Genomic DNA, 14,304 nt, shown 5'->3' on the forward strand with positions numbered 1-14,304 from the left:
TGTCTGTTCTATTATAGTAGCAACGTGCAGAAAGCTGATAATCATCTGATAAACCAAAAGAAAACAAAAAGTCCAACAAAGCTGACAGGATTACACTCTTATTATTATGTATTATTATATTATTAGTAGCAGTATTATTATATTATTATGTTATACTATTATTCTGTGATTATAAGTCGGTTTATATAACTAGCTTGCAACAGGCCAGCTAGTGTTAGCTAAAAGATCTTCTTCTGTTTAAGATTAAATAGCTAGTTAGCTCTCTTATTAATGTAACTTAGTATATTTAGCAAACCCCTGTGCATAAAGTGGACCTGATTCTAGTTAGGTCAGGGTTTTTAATACTTAATTTTAAAAGAATTATTTCCTACTTAATGGGACAATATCACTAATAAAACACTGGAGTTGAATCAAATCTCCACATCTCGTATAAAACCTTCCTAGAGTGACAAACTCCTTATTAATACCCTTGATGTCTGGATACTTTTGGACCCAACTGGGTCAAAAAGGCCCAGATTTAGCCTATATGGAGACAAACAATATGTTCTACCACAAGTCAAGGACTGTATATAAACCACAGTGTATCTATAGCTGTTGGCCTCATTCTGGCACTTTAAACTCAATTGTTGGAGTCCATTCACTTACTGTAGCAACCTGCAGAAAACAGATAATCACCTGATGAACAGAAACAAAATCCACTAAGCCAGGCTTAAGTGATTGTGCAAGGTGAGCAAAGTGTGCATTTTCATTCAAATAAGCACTAAGTAGAAGGCTATCCTCAGGACAGCAGGAGTCTATGGAGTATAAGGGCACTAAGTGCAGTGAATGCGCTGGGCAGCAGGGTGGCGCTGTGGTTCTCTGAGTTTAGGAGCACGGGGGGCACACAGGTGGGTTCTATCGTTGCTCCTAGGGTAGAACCGCTGGAGCTCCTCTGAAGCTGGAAATTGTGTGTTAAAGCACTGAATTTTTCCGGACCGTACGGCACTGAGATGGTCTCTGTGACGGACTCATGTGCCGGGTGTGTCACCTGCAAAAAAAGACATGTATACACTCTGTGATTTTTAAGCATGCAGTAAAACTAGCGGCCTTATGGTGCTAAGTAAACTTTGCTTCCTTAGTTTTGAACTGGAGCTGCAAAGTTAATGTAGCTAGTAAGTTATGGAAGACTATAGCCCACCAAATAGCATCATGCAAACTGCATATCTAAATCATCCCATACTGTCAAGCTATTATGTAATTTCAAATTGAATGGTCTCTGACTCTGAAGTTGTTTTGCCCGTTCTTTTTAAACACCACATTTACTGCATGTAGTGCTTTAGTTCTGTCCTACAGACTGAAGGTTTTTTCTATAATGAAGGACTCATTATTTGAAGCCAGGTCAAAATGAGGTTTTTAGAAGGGCTTTAGAAGGGCTTTATTTTTGTGCAGTACAATGCCTGCAGCTAATAACGACACTAAAGTAAATATCTCTACTAAAAACTCAAGACTAGAGACACCACACTCAATTCAGACTCGCACTCCAGAGACTTGAGACTCAACTCGGACTTGCATGTAGTGACTTGTGAACGTATCTATGAAAACATAAATCTCCATAAGGCAGTAAGCATTTGTGGACACTCTGCTACAGTCTTTTCCCTTTAATACTGAACTGGGTCATGGCACCAGATACACGGGGCATGATCTTCTACATTATAAACAAACACTCCACTGCTGGACCAGTTATTGTATTTGCCTCTGGGCTGAGTGTAGTAGCAGTCTCAATAAAGGAACTTTCATTTTGTCTGGCCAGCCTTTTACTCACAATCTAGCATGAAAAATAAAGTCATTTACTGATTCATAAAGCCACTACTTCAGTTTTTACCTCTTCCACGGTGCAAGTTTTAACATAGAACATAATTCTTCCAGTCTGCCACATATGATCCCTTTATTTAGTCTTTGTGTGTGGCTTTTAGCTTAGGGCAAGAATCTGCTTTACCGTACAATCTGAAAAGCAGTCTTCTCAGACTCATTCAAGGGAGGAAAACGGAGACTGTGACTGAGATCAAACTCTATCCATTCCCAAATGAGTTGGCTTTACTGAAGCCATTAGTATTGTAACCCTCAAGTCCAGAGAGGAAACTGATCTTACAGTTGAAGTATAACTTTACTAGGCTATTGTATTGAATGCCATAGCAGCAAAGGTCAAACGTTTTGTTAATGTAAGTTTCTCAAGGTCTTAATCAACATATTTTATGTGAGTAAAATTAGAAAGTTTTATTAAATGTTGATTTTTAAGAGACATCTTATGAATACTGAATTTTCAGCATTTTACTGAAAGTTCTAAAATGCCTATATTGCATTAATGATGTGCACTCTCAGTTCACTTTATTAGAAACTCCTATCTTGCCCCACTCACTGTCCACCTTGCTCCACCTACCTTTTGGCGTTGTTATATAAAGTTGTATGCTAAAGTGCAAATGTTAATGCATAGATACTTTATATATAACCCCTTGACAAGTCATGGGCCCACTAGCATGCCAAAGTTTTATTACACACCTCTGTAACCTAAGAATAGCTCCATTAGTTTGCACTGAAGTCCCTGTAGAATAAGGGAATAATAAGCTATTGTATGAAACAAACCTGGAATGTTAAGGTTAATTAACTTTAAAACATGGCTTATGCAATCAGTTAAGTCAGTAAAACCTCCTTAAGTCGGTAAAATTGTCCACCAGCAACAGTCCCTAACTGTTTCTGAAAGTGGTTTCTGATAAAGTGGCCACTGAGTGCAAACGAAATATCAAACTCAGCACTCTGTCCATTTTCACCAGCAGAGGGCGCTCTCTCACCGTGATTGTGTAGTTCCCAGGCAGCAGCAGCCTGTAATACTCCCCATTACCATCTGTTCTGAATGGACAAAGGTTTCTTCTCCCATTAACCTCCACTGAGGCATTCTGGACAGGGATCCCATTCGAGTCCAGCACTTGACCTTTCAAACCTGTGGGAAATCAGACAAGAAAGCTCAGATTTCCACTTAAGCACTGCTACAGCAAAATCAAACATGCATGTGAAAGGTAGTGCACTGCAAAAAACGAGTGAAAGCATCTTCAATGTTTATTTATTGACATTTAATTACTAACAAAGGATTATTCAAGCTACTTGTAGACATTTCCACTCATAAATGCATTATTTCTAAAAAAAAAAAGTGACATTTTGCTAGTGCAATAACATGATTTCTCTTTATGTTATTACTTTAAATTGATAAAAAAATTTTAATAAAAACAGCTGGCAACAATATATATACAGTTGCAAAAATTTGAACACCCCCTTGATCAAATTACAGATGTGTTTGATTTTCTAAACACAACCTCTACATGGAACTCAAATATGGTATTTTTCTACAAATATTATTGCACAATTTCTGTTTATTTGAAGACTTTAACATACTGTAAAATAAATAAATAAATAAATTGACCAGTGGCGCCCATATATATGTAGGGTTTCTTCCCAAGATGCTGTAGATCCATTTTGGGTATAATGAGCTTTTAAAAAGGAAAAACTGCTGATTTCTATCAGGAAAAAAAAAAATATATATATATATATATATATATATTTATTTATTTATTTATTTATTTATTTGATGAAGGTGGTTTTAATTCTAATATAACACTGACATTTTGTATACGCAAAGCCCATTCCCAACAATGTATATCATGAAAAACATTGAAAGTGGTCTCTTATGTATATATTCTGTAAAATTCCGTGGCAACTAAATCTTTTCAATTGAACTTTATGTTGAAACCAACATTTTGATAGCGTAGATGATGATTTAATGGTTTCAAGTTGTAAAGGCTGGCATGTAACAGTGTGTGAAAGCTAAAGACAGAACGTAGGTTTTTCCACTGTTGGTTTGAATCAATAATCAGACAAGCAGTCTAAAACTGTATCACACATTAGCATCTTTCCACTTTCTTAAGCTTCATTTGAGACTAGATATGTGGCGTCAATGCAGCGTCTTTGTCTAGACACTCCAGCTAAATACTGCAGGAGATTACAGAAGGGTTCAGCACCCTTTTGTCTAGACTGAGTTTTTCAGTCAGTTATCAGAATGGACCATTCACTTTTCCACATCAGTTCATTTCACTCCAAGCAAACATTTCAGTGACTGTTTATTTTGATAGTAAACTGCAGACGCTCTACAGACGCTGACCTTGTATGCAAAAGTTTGGATGCCCTTGATCAAAATACATGTTTTGTTGATTTTCTAATTGAAACTAAGTTAATACTTCTAAAGCAGGGGTGACCACACTGGGGTTTGAGGCCCAAAAAAGTCAAAATAATATACAAATAGCGATATACAAACAACTAAATTTCTTATTATGAATATGAATTTAATAAGTTAGGGGTACTGTGCAAAAGTCTATACAAATACATTAAAGTGTAAATTGGATTAAATATGTTTTTTCAGGCTCCCAAGTGGTGCAACCATCTAAATGCTGGCACTGTCATTGGAAGTTTTCAAGTTTGGTCCATGTTAGCCAATTTGGGCATCTGTTAGCCGACATACAGAATTAACAGTTAATGTTCTCCTCCAAACGTGTTGAATTGTCCAATGATGTTACTTTAGCAGCAGCTGGAAAAGATGCAGTGCTGCTTTTCATGTCTCAAAGGAAGCACAGACTAATCTTCACACTCCTAGCTTGGTAGCATTGTGTATGATGGGGGAGACCTAGTTAGTACTGGCCATGACTAATTTGTAGAGAAAATAATCAAATCCAATTTTACGATTCATTTAATAATTTCTTTAAAATTTTTAATAGAATCAACGTGAGGTCAATTATTCACATCTCTAATTACTAGCGTCTCTAGGTGTAAAGTCATCTGGAACTGCTGCCTGAAAAAAGGAACTTGGTGCTGTTTATTGATTTATTTTTTGCTTTAGACCTTTTATTGTGAGCTCAGACATTTATTGGGGTCAGCTTTCATTGCTGGTGTGTTAGTTGAAGGTGTGGACCGCAGTGTCATGTTGATACTAAGGCTTTGCTCAGACTACTGAGCTGGAGCACTATCACATGACAGAAAGTCATGGATATGCTGGTATCTGTGTCTCTTATGTTGTGTTTGATGATAAGGGTGACTTTACAGTGGTACAGTGGCACTACAATGGTGACCTTACAGCAGTGATACTACAGTAGTGATACAACAGGTTTAACCACACCTGACTAACAATAAGAAATAATTATAGAGTTGGAATTATACATTGATATTGTTTCAGTGTTCACTGTTTGTCAGTGTTCAGAAAGTGAATGTTTAAAGGAGGAGACTAATATTTTTGTAGAATATCCACTTTAAGCTCTAAGGGCCTGACCGTGGACCCATACTTCAATAACCCACCCTAATAACTGCAACTGAGTTTCACAGTGTTTACTGAAGAGGTCTTCAAATCAATTGTTGAATAATGAGGCTGCAGTTTAAGAGGTTACCAAGAGATGTGGAGGAACCAATGGTGTGAATTTTTATTGGTAGTGTGAGAGCAGAGTTGGTTGGCACACTGTTCATTTCCAGGATAGGAGAAGGCACAGTCGTGGAAATGTGACATTAATATGTTTGCCTTCTTTATTCTTACTCATTTATAATGTCGAGACATGTGACTCCACAGGAGAGGCAACTTCTCCATTTTGTTCTAATACATCCTTTCTTTGTTCTACATTTTGCTGGTAGACAGGAGATCCACTGTATGTTTGATAGCATCCAGACAGTCCCAATTAGAGAATTCAGCTTCTTTAAGTGCACTCTTGCTGACACAGGAGTTCAGTTGGGACAGTGGCGCAGCTGCATATAAGCCTAAGGTAACCATGGCTGGCTAGAGTGGCCAGAACTGGGCTGTAGAGCAGACAAATTGTTCTCTGGAGTGATGGAGCTCCATTCAATATCTTTGGGATGAGTTGGAGTGGCATTTCTGATTCGGAACTAATCATCCAATATCAGTGCCTGACCTCATTAATGTTATCGTGGCTGAATGCAATTAAAACCTCACAGCAACCTTCCCAGAAACACAGAGGCTGTTACTGCAGTACAGAGGGACAAACGTTCTATTAATACCCTTGATTTCAGAAGAAACGCTGGATAGTGTATAGGGCAGAAAATGAAAACTGCCAACCAGCCCTGCTGTCCCCTCATTTTCTTGTTTATTATATATTTCTTTTTTTCCATATAGGCTTCTTTACAGCTACACATTCTTTCAGACTCATAGCACTGACATCTTCTTATAGTGGAAGGATGGACAAAAACAGCTGTGGATTTTTTTTAGATCTAAAGCAAAAGTGGAGCTTGACTTTCTCCTTTCTCTTAACAAACGAAACATTTAAGGACTGTTTATCTGATGGTGATAGTGTTGGTCATCTACCAGGTCCTGTATGATTCTAGGAGTCCCTTTTCTGAATGTCTTTTAGTCAATTTTTGAGCCACACTTTTGAAACTCAAGTTTTTTTTTCACTGATTTTCCTTTTTGCTCTTTGTCTCAGACTTTTGTAAAGTACGTACAAGTATGTGTGTGTGTTTGTGTGTGTGTGTGTGTGTGTGTGTGTGTGTGTGTGTATGTGTGTGTTTGTGCATACCTAGATGAACTTGCTGCATGTATGCAAGCAGTGCAGGCTTGTTGGCCGCCCACAGACCCGGCAGCTCATTCTCTGGAGGGAACTTACAGCAAGACAGTTCCAGGGTGAGCTCCAAACACTGACCCCACACATAATTATAGTCCTGCATTCCCCCTGGGAGAGAGAGAGAGAGAGAGAGAGAGAGAGAGAGAGACAGAAAGAGAGTAGACTCTAATCTCTGTCTCATGTCTCATGATAAACCTTCCTATCATATTGAAAAGAATAAACAGGATTTGTTTCATGGTCTCTGCCAAACTTTGCATCTTTACAGTAAATTTTTATTTAATATTAATGTTATTAATATCAATATTAACATTTATTTATGTATTTTTTTATTTCATTATGACTTCATTGGCAGCCATGTTAGGATCATCTACAGGTCTCTTTATCCTGGGCACACCTAAACTTTTTTTTTTTTTACAATTTCCTACTAATTATTCAAAAATGAATTAAGTTACAGTACTAACACCATATTAGAACTCTATTGGTTTTTTGTTAAAAACATGATTCTGAACTTTTGAATAGTGACTTTAATCTTTTGAATGGTAGGGTACCTTTATGATGTTGAACATTTGATGAATTATGTTGTGAAAAACAGTTCAGATTTTTGATCACACTGTTTCCAAAGAACTTATCAGGGCATCATTAAAGGGCCTATGACATGGAAAAACAAACTTTCTTTGCTTTCGGAAATACCACTTTTCTGTGTATGTAGGATGTAAACACTGTTTCAAACCTAGTCACTCACCAATCCATAAAGTCTAAATTTGGAATTTAAGCTGCAAAAACAGCTTGTATTCATTGTTTTTGTGATGTCATAAATGAGGTGTTTTCATCCCAGATTGCTATTTAAATGATGTATAATACACAGAGGTCATTTACATCTATATCAGTCTTAAAGGCACAGTAACAAAACAGCCTGTTTAATCCTAATGAATAAAGAGAGGTTTGAAAATGGGCAGGGAAAAATGATGACTGCTTTCAGTACATCAAGGAATATAAACATCAAACATGAGTCTCAGGAAAATAAAACCAAAACAAATGTAGGGTATATGCCCTTTAGATGTTACTATCCTATTGTACCTGCGAGGGGATACCAGCCGTAGCCATTGGTGATGCCATCAGCGAAGTCTTTGGAGTCGTGGCAGCTGTCTCCTTTGTGCATGGTGGTGTGGTTGAATGAGTAAGTCTTGGCCAGGTGGATGAAGACGTCATTATCCGGGGTGATGCTAGACCCCTGCTGCAGCTCACTGCCTGGATGAGGTTCAGCGCAAGCGGATCACACCACAACATCACGACAACATTAACATAAACAGACCGGTTTAGTAGAAACTAGAGTCATACAGCTCAGGGCTAAAAGCTCCAGTGTAGCTCATATCATTAACACTTCTTGGCAGATATTTCTTAGAGATTCAATCATGCTGTAATGGTTGATTTTCAGATTTCAGATCTGTCAGATATATCATAATTCTATGATTTATTACATAATTCATGACGCATACATGCTTCAAACTGTGTAAGCAGGGGTGCCCTTGGGTGGGCACGGAGATTAGAAGGATTCCAAGGGCCTTTATGTGACTTTAAGGCTTGGAGAAAGATTCTTACTGAAACACTTTGTTCATTAAACAATATTAAAGGCTACTTTTAGATACATTATCTTGCATTCTGACATCCCTCCAGTGACCCCTTCTGTGTAAATGTTCAGTGGTTTAGCCCTGACATGATATCTAAAAAGAACTGAAGAAACACTACAAAAAAATTAAAAAAAGAAAGAAATGGCAAGAACTACAATAATAGTACGTCACCCAGTTTTTTAAAGGTAAAGGTGGTTTATCACGAGATACTGGAAGCTTAAAAAAGATTATGCAATAGTAACTACAGTCACAAAATAGAACTGCTAATTTTTTATGTTTTCAGGTTTTTCCCTCTCAAATCAATAGTACAACATACTCTCTGTTAAGGTGACATGTTCTCTCCACCACTGTAACATAAAACTTTAAAATTCAAAACGTTTTGGCCTGAGTGATGCATGTACGAAATTTTCAGGAGGCCCAAAATTCTTACCAGTTTAACATCTCAATGTGATTTGAAGTGAATGTTGATTTAGGCATACATTTAGGTTTGCACAGTGCTAAGTGGTGGAATTCTTGTTAGGGGGTGGCCTCTAGACTTGTGGTAGGAGAGGCAAGCCAGCAACCAGAAGATCGTAGGTTTAAATCTCAGAACTGACTAGGTATTCCTGGTTGTGTTCTTGGACAAGCCACTTAAACCCCCCTACTGCCCCAGATGGCACTGCTCTACTCGTGACAGCAGCAAAGCTACAAATTTCTCTTGTAGGATCAAAAAAAGTATAACATTAGCTTCATAGCTCCAGTATAAAACTAAATATGTAAATTTCAGACACAAAACATGTCTTGGATGATTGATTACATTCAGAATAAAAGAAAAATCACATACTTTTTGAAGAGTTACTGCTATAAAATGTCCTGATCCAGCTATTTTCCAAATAGTTCCGACTAACCTCCATTACTGTTGTCATAGGGGTAGCTGGCCACCACTGCTCCTCCATGGAGGTTAGCGGAAAGGACAAATGTTTCTGTCTTCAGCCATGCCATCACAGCTACCACCTCTTTCTCCCTCAAAAGCCCATTATCACTTGAGAAAATGTCCGGAAAATTACGGTTGAGGTCCACACCATTCTTGTTGAACCTGTGAAGGTGAGACATTAAAGTGAAGGTTTGGTTTGGACAACAGTCAAATTGACACAATCTTCCTCATACCACAAATATAGTGGATCAGCCATGTTTGCTAACAAGTAATGGATGTTTACAGCCAGAAGTTACCATTGTGCAAACTGTGTGCCTACATCATCACATGCTTGCCTTAAACCACATTAAGTAATCCCAAAATAGACCTACTCATGTGGTTTCTGACACATATACTGTTGTCTACAAAAATGGACAAAAGTATGTAACAGCAGCAGACATGTTGAAGCCAGGATTTTGTTTGTTTTTTCTAGGTAATAAAGTGTCACTAAAGCTATTTGAGATTACTTAAAACTCAACACTGTTCGAGACAAGTGTGTGATTTATGCTCACTGTTTTTTTATACTCCTACACTCTTAAAAAAAAGAATGGTTCTTCAAAGGTTCTTTAGTAAAGAGAATGGTTCTATTTAGAACCATGAGTTCTATGTAGAACCATTTCATGCTTAATGGCTCTTTGCACGGTGAAATCATTCTTCAGATTGATGGAGAATGTGGTGTATAAGGTTCTATATAGGACTTTTTTGAGAATGGTTCAATTTTGCACCAGAAATGGTTCTTCTATTGTTACAAGCTTGACATACTAATAATAGAAGAACCCTTTTTGGTGCTGTATAGAACTATTTTCAAAAAAGTTTTATATAGAACCATTTGCAACACATTCTCCATCAATGTGAAGAATGTTTTCATCATATAAAGAACCATGTAAGCATGAAATATAGGGCTCATTGCTCTAAATAGAACCATTCTCTTTACTAAAGAACTCTGAAGAACCATCTTTTTGAATGTGTAATGTACTTTGATTCTTTGCTTAAATACAGAGATTGACTGTCACTCAGTTCACAGAGTAGGGTCAAATGTCCATTATGGGGCATTTTTAGAGAGGAAAATGACATACAGATCTTGTTGCAAACCAAAAAAAAACAGGAAACTATATGTTAACCCAGACCATTATCCCCATTCATTGAGACTCAAGAGACAGAGTGGCTGAAAACAGTACTCCAGATTACAATAAAGGGCTTGTTAGCATAGCTTATACATTGGCAGTATGTTGTGCATGCATGGATTGAGTCAAAAGTCAAAAATGTCTTATTTGTCATTCTATTCATGGCTGCTCTCCATGTCTTTTTTGTGAGACATGCAACTGTTCAGTGTTCTAGAAGTACTGATGATATCCATGATATACTCAGAAAAGCAGGTCATGATGTAGTTTATCACCAGAATAATGTCATATTGTCCAACTCAAAGTACACCAATGAATGCAAAAAATGAAAATACAGTTGAGAAAGAGAATGAGAAAGTAAAGGAATTCAAATATTCTAACCTTAACTGAACTGTAAAAGCCAGTAATAACTGTTAAAATTAATTTATAATTAAGGCATAGGTGTAATACAGGTCTGGTCCTGAACGTTTCCTGGTTACTGGATTGTCTCTGTCAAAAGCCCTATCAGAACTTTTCCCAGAGAGGTTTGTGTAATGTAACTTGCAGAATTTGATTGGTCAGCTGGTCAGGGATAAAGTATCTGTGTAATTTTCCCAAACTCCCACAGACAGCCCAAACTGAAAGGTCAGAGTCTGGATGATCACTTCAGCATTACAATACTGGAAACACTCAGTAACAATAACAGCACACCACACAGCTGTGTCTATTAGTAGATTTTGTTATTCCATTATCATAAGCTGTTTTGGTACAGGGCTAGTATTACTGAGGGAGCTCCGGGTTCAGCCAATTAAGACCAAAAAACCCCAAAACTACACACAGCAAATAGTGCAGATTCATACTGCATCAGATTCTAAAAACTACACACACTGCAGATTCATACTGGATTAAGATAAAGATCTTCTCTGTAATCTCTTAAATCATAGAATCTCCCTGGGTAAAACTAATTCAGTGCCACTGGAGTTTTAACCTTAACCTTTAACATCTAAGATCAAGTTTTAACATCTAACCTTACCAACAAATGTAGCTCAGGTCAGCCTCCAAATATGCTAGCCTCCTTCACCTTACAGCAGCTAGCATTAGTCAGCACAGAACTCTGTGACTCATGTGTGCTTGATTAGCTGATGTGTTCCCAATAGGCCTGTGTGGTAATACAGCTTAATCCCCCACATTAGGTAGTCCAAACCACTCTGCACAGAACTGCTGCGCTCAGCGATTCCTATCTGATACACATCAACAGAACTGTGAAGTGTTATTGCAGAGCCGTCACAGTAGCAGGTACAGTTCAATACAGTTCATTTTAGCTCACTGACTTTATCTGTTTGCTGCTTTTTATTATTTTCTTTGGATATAAACACAAAAGTGGCAAAGAACAGCACTTTTTGTCTACAACAATCCTTTCCCTGCCATCACAAAACATAAAAAGGGAAGTGACACGATACGTCAAAGCAGTCGTGTTACAAAATTAACCAATCATGAAACCCCACACACGGCGCCGCAAGCGGATAACTTCTACACGGGCAGTGGACCACACCAGAGTTCACTCCAAGTGAACTCCAGATCGCCGATTTCAGGAGGACCAGACATTGTCTCTCTGGATGCTCCCAGGTTTGAAAACAGCTTTCACACTTGAGCAAATGCACCAAACTCTCAGAGCAAGCAGTCCTGGGTCCAGAAACAAGCTCTAGTGTGAAAATGCACTGAGATGCTCCAGTGAGGGACAAAAGCATTTGGTTAATCATGTCTCAAATAAAGAACATACACGTTTAGGGCCATAGTGCATCTGAAGTCTGTCTAATGATGACGATGTTCAACTGACACAACCTAACAAACACAGCTGTGGTTATTTCATTTTCTAACAGCGGTAAACAACCTTTCTCTGTTAATCCAGGTTTAGATACTTAGGCTGTGATTCATCCTCATGCTTGTGCACATGAAAGCAAGACCAACAGACAATCATGTGAAACATGACAAGCAGTCATCAAAGAAGATACTACCTATGCTACCTAAATATGTAGAAAGTAATGCATTTATTACAGTGAATAAGAAACGCTGAGGCCACTGGAGTTACATAGAACTAAGCTTAAAGTTACCTGGGTAAGCAAGAAAGAATGTGTTGAGAATGCTGAGAAGGTTGTCTGTAGTTTAAACTGTTTTATCATCAGCAATACACAAATTAGCAAGGCAGCTTGTGGTTGTCATTGTTATTAGTTACCTTCTAATTTGACAGTACATCAGCTATCAAGATGGCAAGGCCCTTAAAAGTCCTGCTTTGGGCCCCCAAAAGGACATAGCCAGCCCTGATGGAAGGCCACAGCTCACTATTTAGCATTGTTTAAATTGTATGCCTAAATCATCACATACTTTAAATAATCTCAAATAGACTTGCTTATGTGGTTTTTGATACTGTGTAAAATATTGTTACCTACAAACATTACTAAAAGCATTTTCAAAATTCAGGCTTTAAGGTGATTCCCTTTTTTAGCTAGGTGTCAGTAACAGTGTGTCAAAAAACGAATAATTGTGTGAGGTTGTAATTACTAAACACTGTTAACACTTGATGCTGTTGGAAGGTATTGAGGTATGAATTTTGTTAATTACATTAGCATGCTAGCTCCAGTACAAAATCACAGAAGCAAGCTTGTCTTGTCTTGGCTGATCAACCACATTTGGGGCCAGGGGACAAATCTAATGAATTAATTTTCCACCACATTATTCAATGTATAATAGTTTAAGTTTTTACTTAAAGTAAAACATGGGCAATATACATGTATGAAAAAGCTCAGAAGGTTTTACGAAGATTTCAGAACTTTGTGGGTGGTCAAGTTTGGAAAAACAAATGTAAAACTTGTAGCAGTAAACAGGAAGCGGGACATGTTTTACTGTTTCTTGTTTTTCCTGTAATGGCAAACAGTTTCTGATTGCACTCACAATACAGAAAAAGCTGAATAGGCCACAAAGGAAAACAACCTCCAAATGTCCAATTGCTCCAACTCCCAAACACTCCCTTAGATGACAGAGTTAGAAAAACGCGCAAATCTTGGATCCATTAGACTTGCTCTTTGAAAGCTCTATAAACATGAATGGGATTCTGCTTTTTTTTTTTGGATGTAACCCTTTAATATTCTCTAACTGAATTTTCTCACACAGAGCCAGTCAAAAGTTTAGGAACTCTGTTGGAATAATCTGCATATTTCAAAACTGTGAAATGGATTCATGCCAAGAAAGTAAATATCTTCTATTTTAGATTCTTCAAAGTAGCCCCCCGTCTTTGTACACTCTGTCCACTCTTGAAAGTAGCTTCATGAGGAATCACTTGGGATGATTTTCATTTCATTTCAGGACTGAAGAAAATGTACATATACAGTGAAAAATGTTCACAAACTTTCAAACAAATGTCCTAACTTTTGGTAGGGTACAGCCCAGCACATTTCGGCTTATGCTAAATACTATTTAAAATATTTAGGCAATATTACTTTTTAAAACAATCGATATACATATCCTTGCTATAAAGGAAACATAAACATATGAACAATAAGCTAAAAGCAGCATAACTGCAAATGTTGCATCTTACACCTTGTGTGCAAGGTTAAATGTAACAGACTGAGGGGCTAGTTGTAACAGTTGACAGAAACGACTAGTAAATTGATGCTAACACAATTCATCCTATACAATTTCTTGAAACAGATGAGCTTTCCAAGGTAAATACTTGTAAAATATCTGCATCAAAATAAATACAATTCGTGGAAATACATTGTGTTTCCTCCCACAGTCCAAAAACATGCAGTCAGGCTGATTGGACATGCTAAATTGCCCCTAGGTGTGAGTGTGTGTGAATGTGTATGTCTGTCTGTCTGCCCTGCGATGGACTGGCAACCTGTCCAGGGTGTATCCTGCCTTCCGCCCAATGACAGCTGGGATAGGCTCCAGCACCCCACCGCGACCCAGAAGGATAAGCGGTTTAGATG

At 37.7% G+C, this 14,304-nt stretch overlaps 1 protein-coding gene across 1 annotated transcript in view; it reads right to left on the minus strand.

Annotated features, from left to right (window-relative positions):
* Positions 1-282: 282 nt before the first annotated feature.
* The window catches only part of cpm (carboxypeptidase M), a 55,617-nt gene continuing 41,595 nt past the window's right edge, over positions 283-14,304 (minus strand). Inside the window, exons 5-9 of the mRNA XM_036577233.1 lie at positions 9,154-9,341; positions 7,716-7,886; positions 6,594-6,746; positions 2,826-2,974; positions 283-1,027 (exon numbers count right to left, since the gene is read on the minus strand). Coding sequence (XP_036433126.1) covers positions 779-1,027; positions 2,826-2,974; positions 6,594-6,746; positions 7,716-7,886; positions 9,154-9,341 — 910 coding nt within the window. The 3' untranslated portion in view covers positions 283-778. The remainder of the gene's footprint in view (positions 1,028-2,825; positions 2,975-6,593; positions 6,747-7,715; positions 7,887-9,153; positions 9,342-14,304) is intronic.

This window comes from Colossoma macropomum, unplaced genomic scaffold (assembly GCF_904425465.1).
Source record: "Colossoma macropomum unplaced genomic scaffold, Colossoma_macropomum, whole genome shotgun sequence".
Taxonomy (NCBI): Eukaryota; Metazoa; Chordata; class Actinopteri; order Characiformes; family Serrasalmidae; genus Colossoma; species Colossoma macropomum.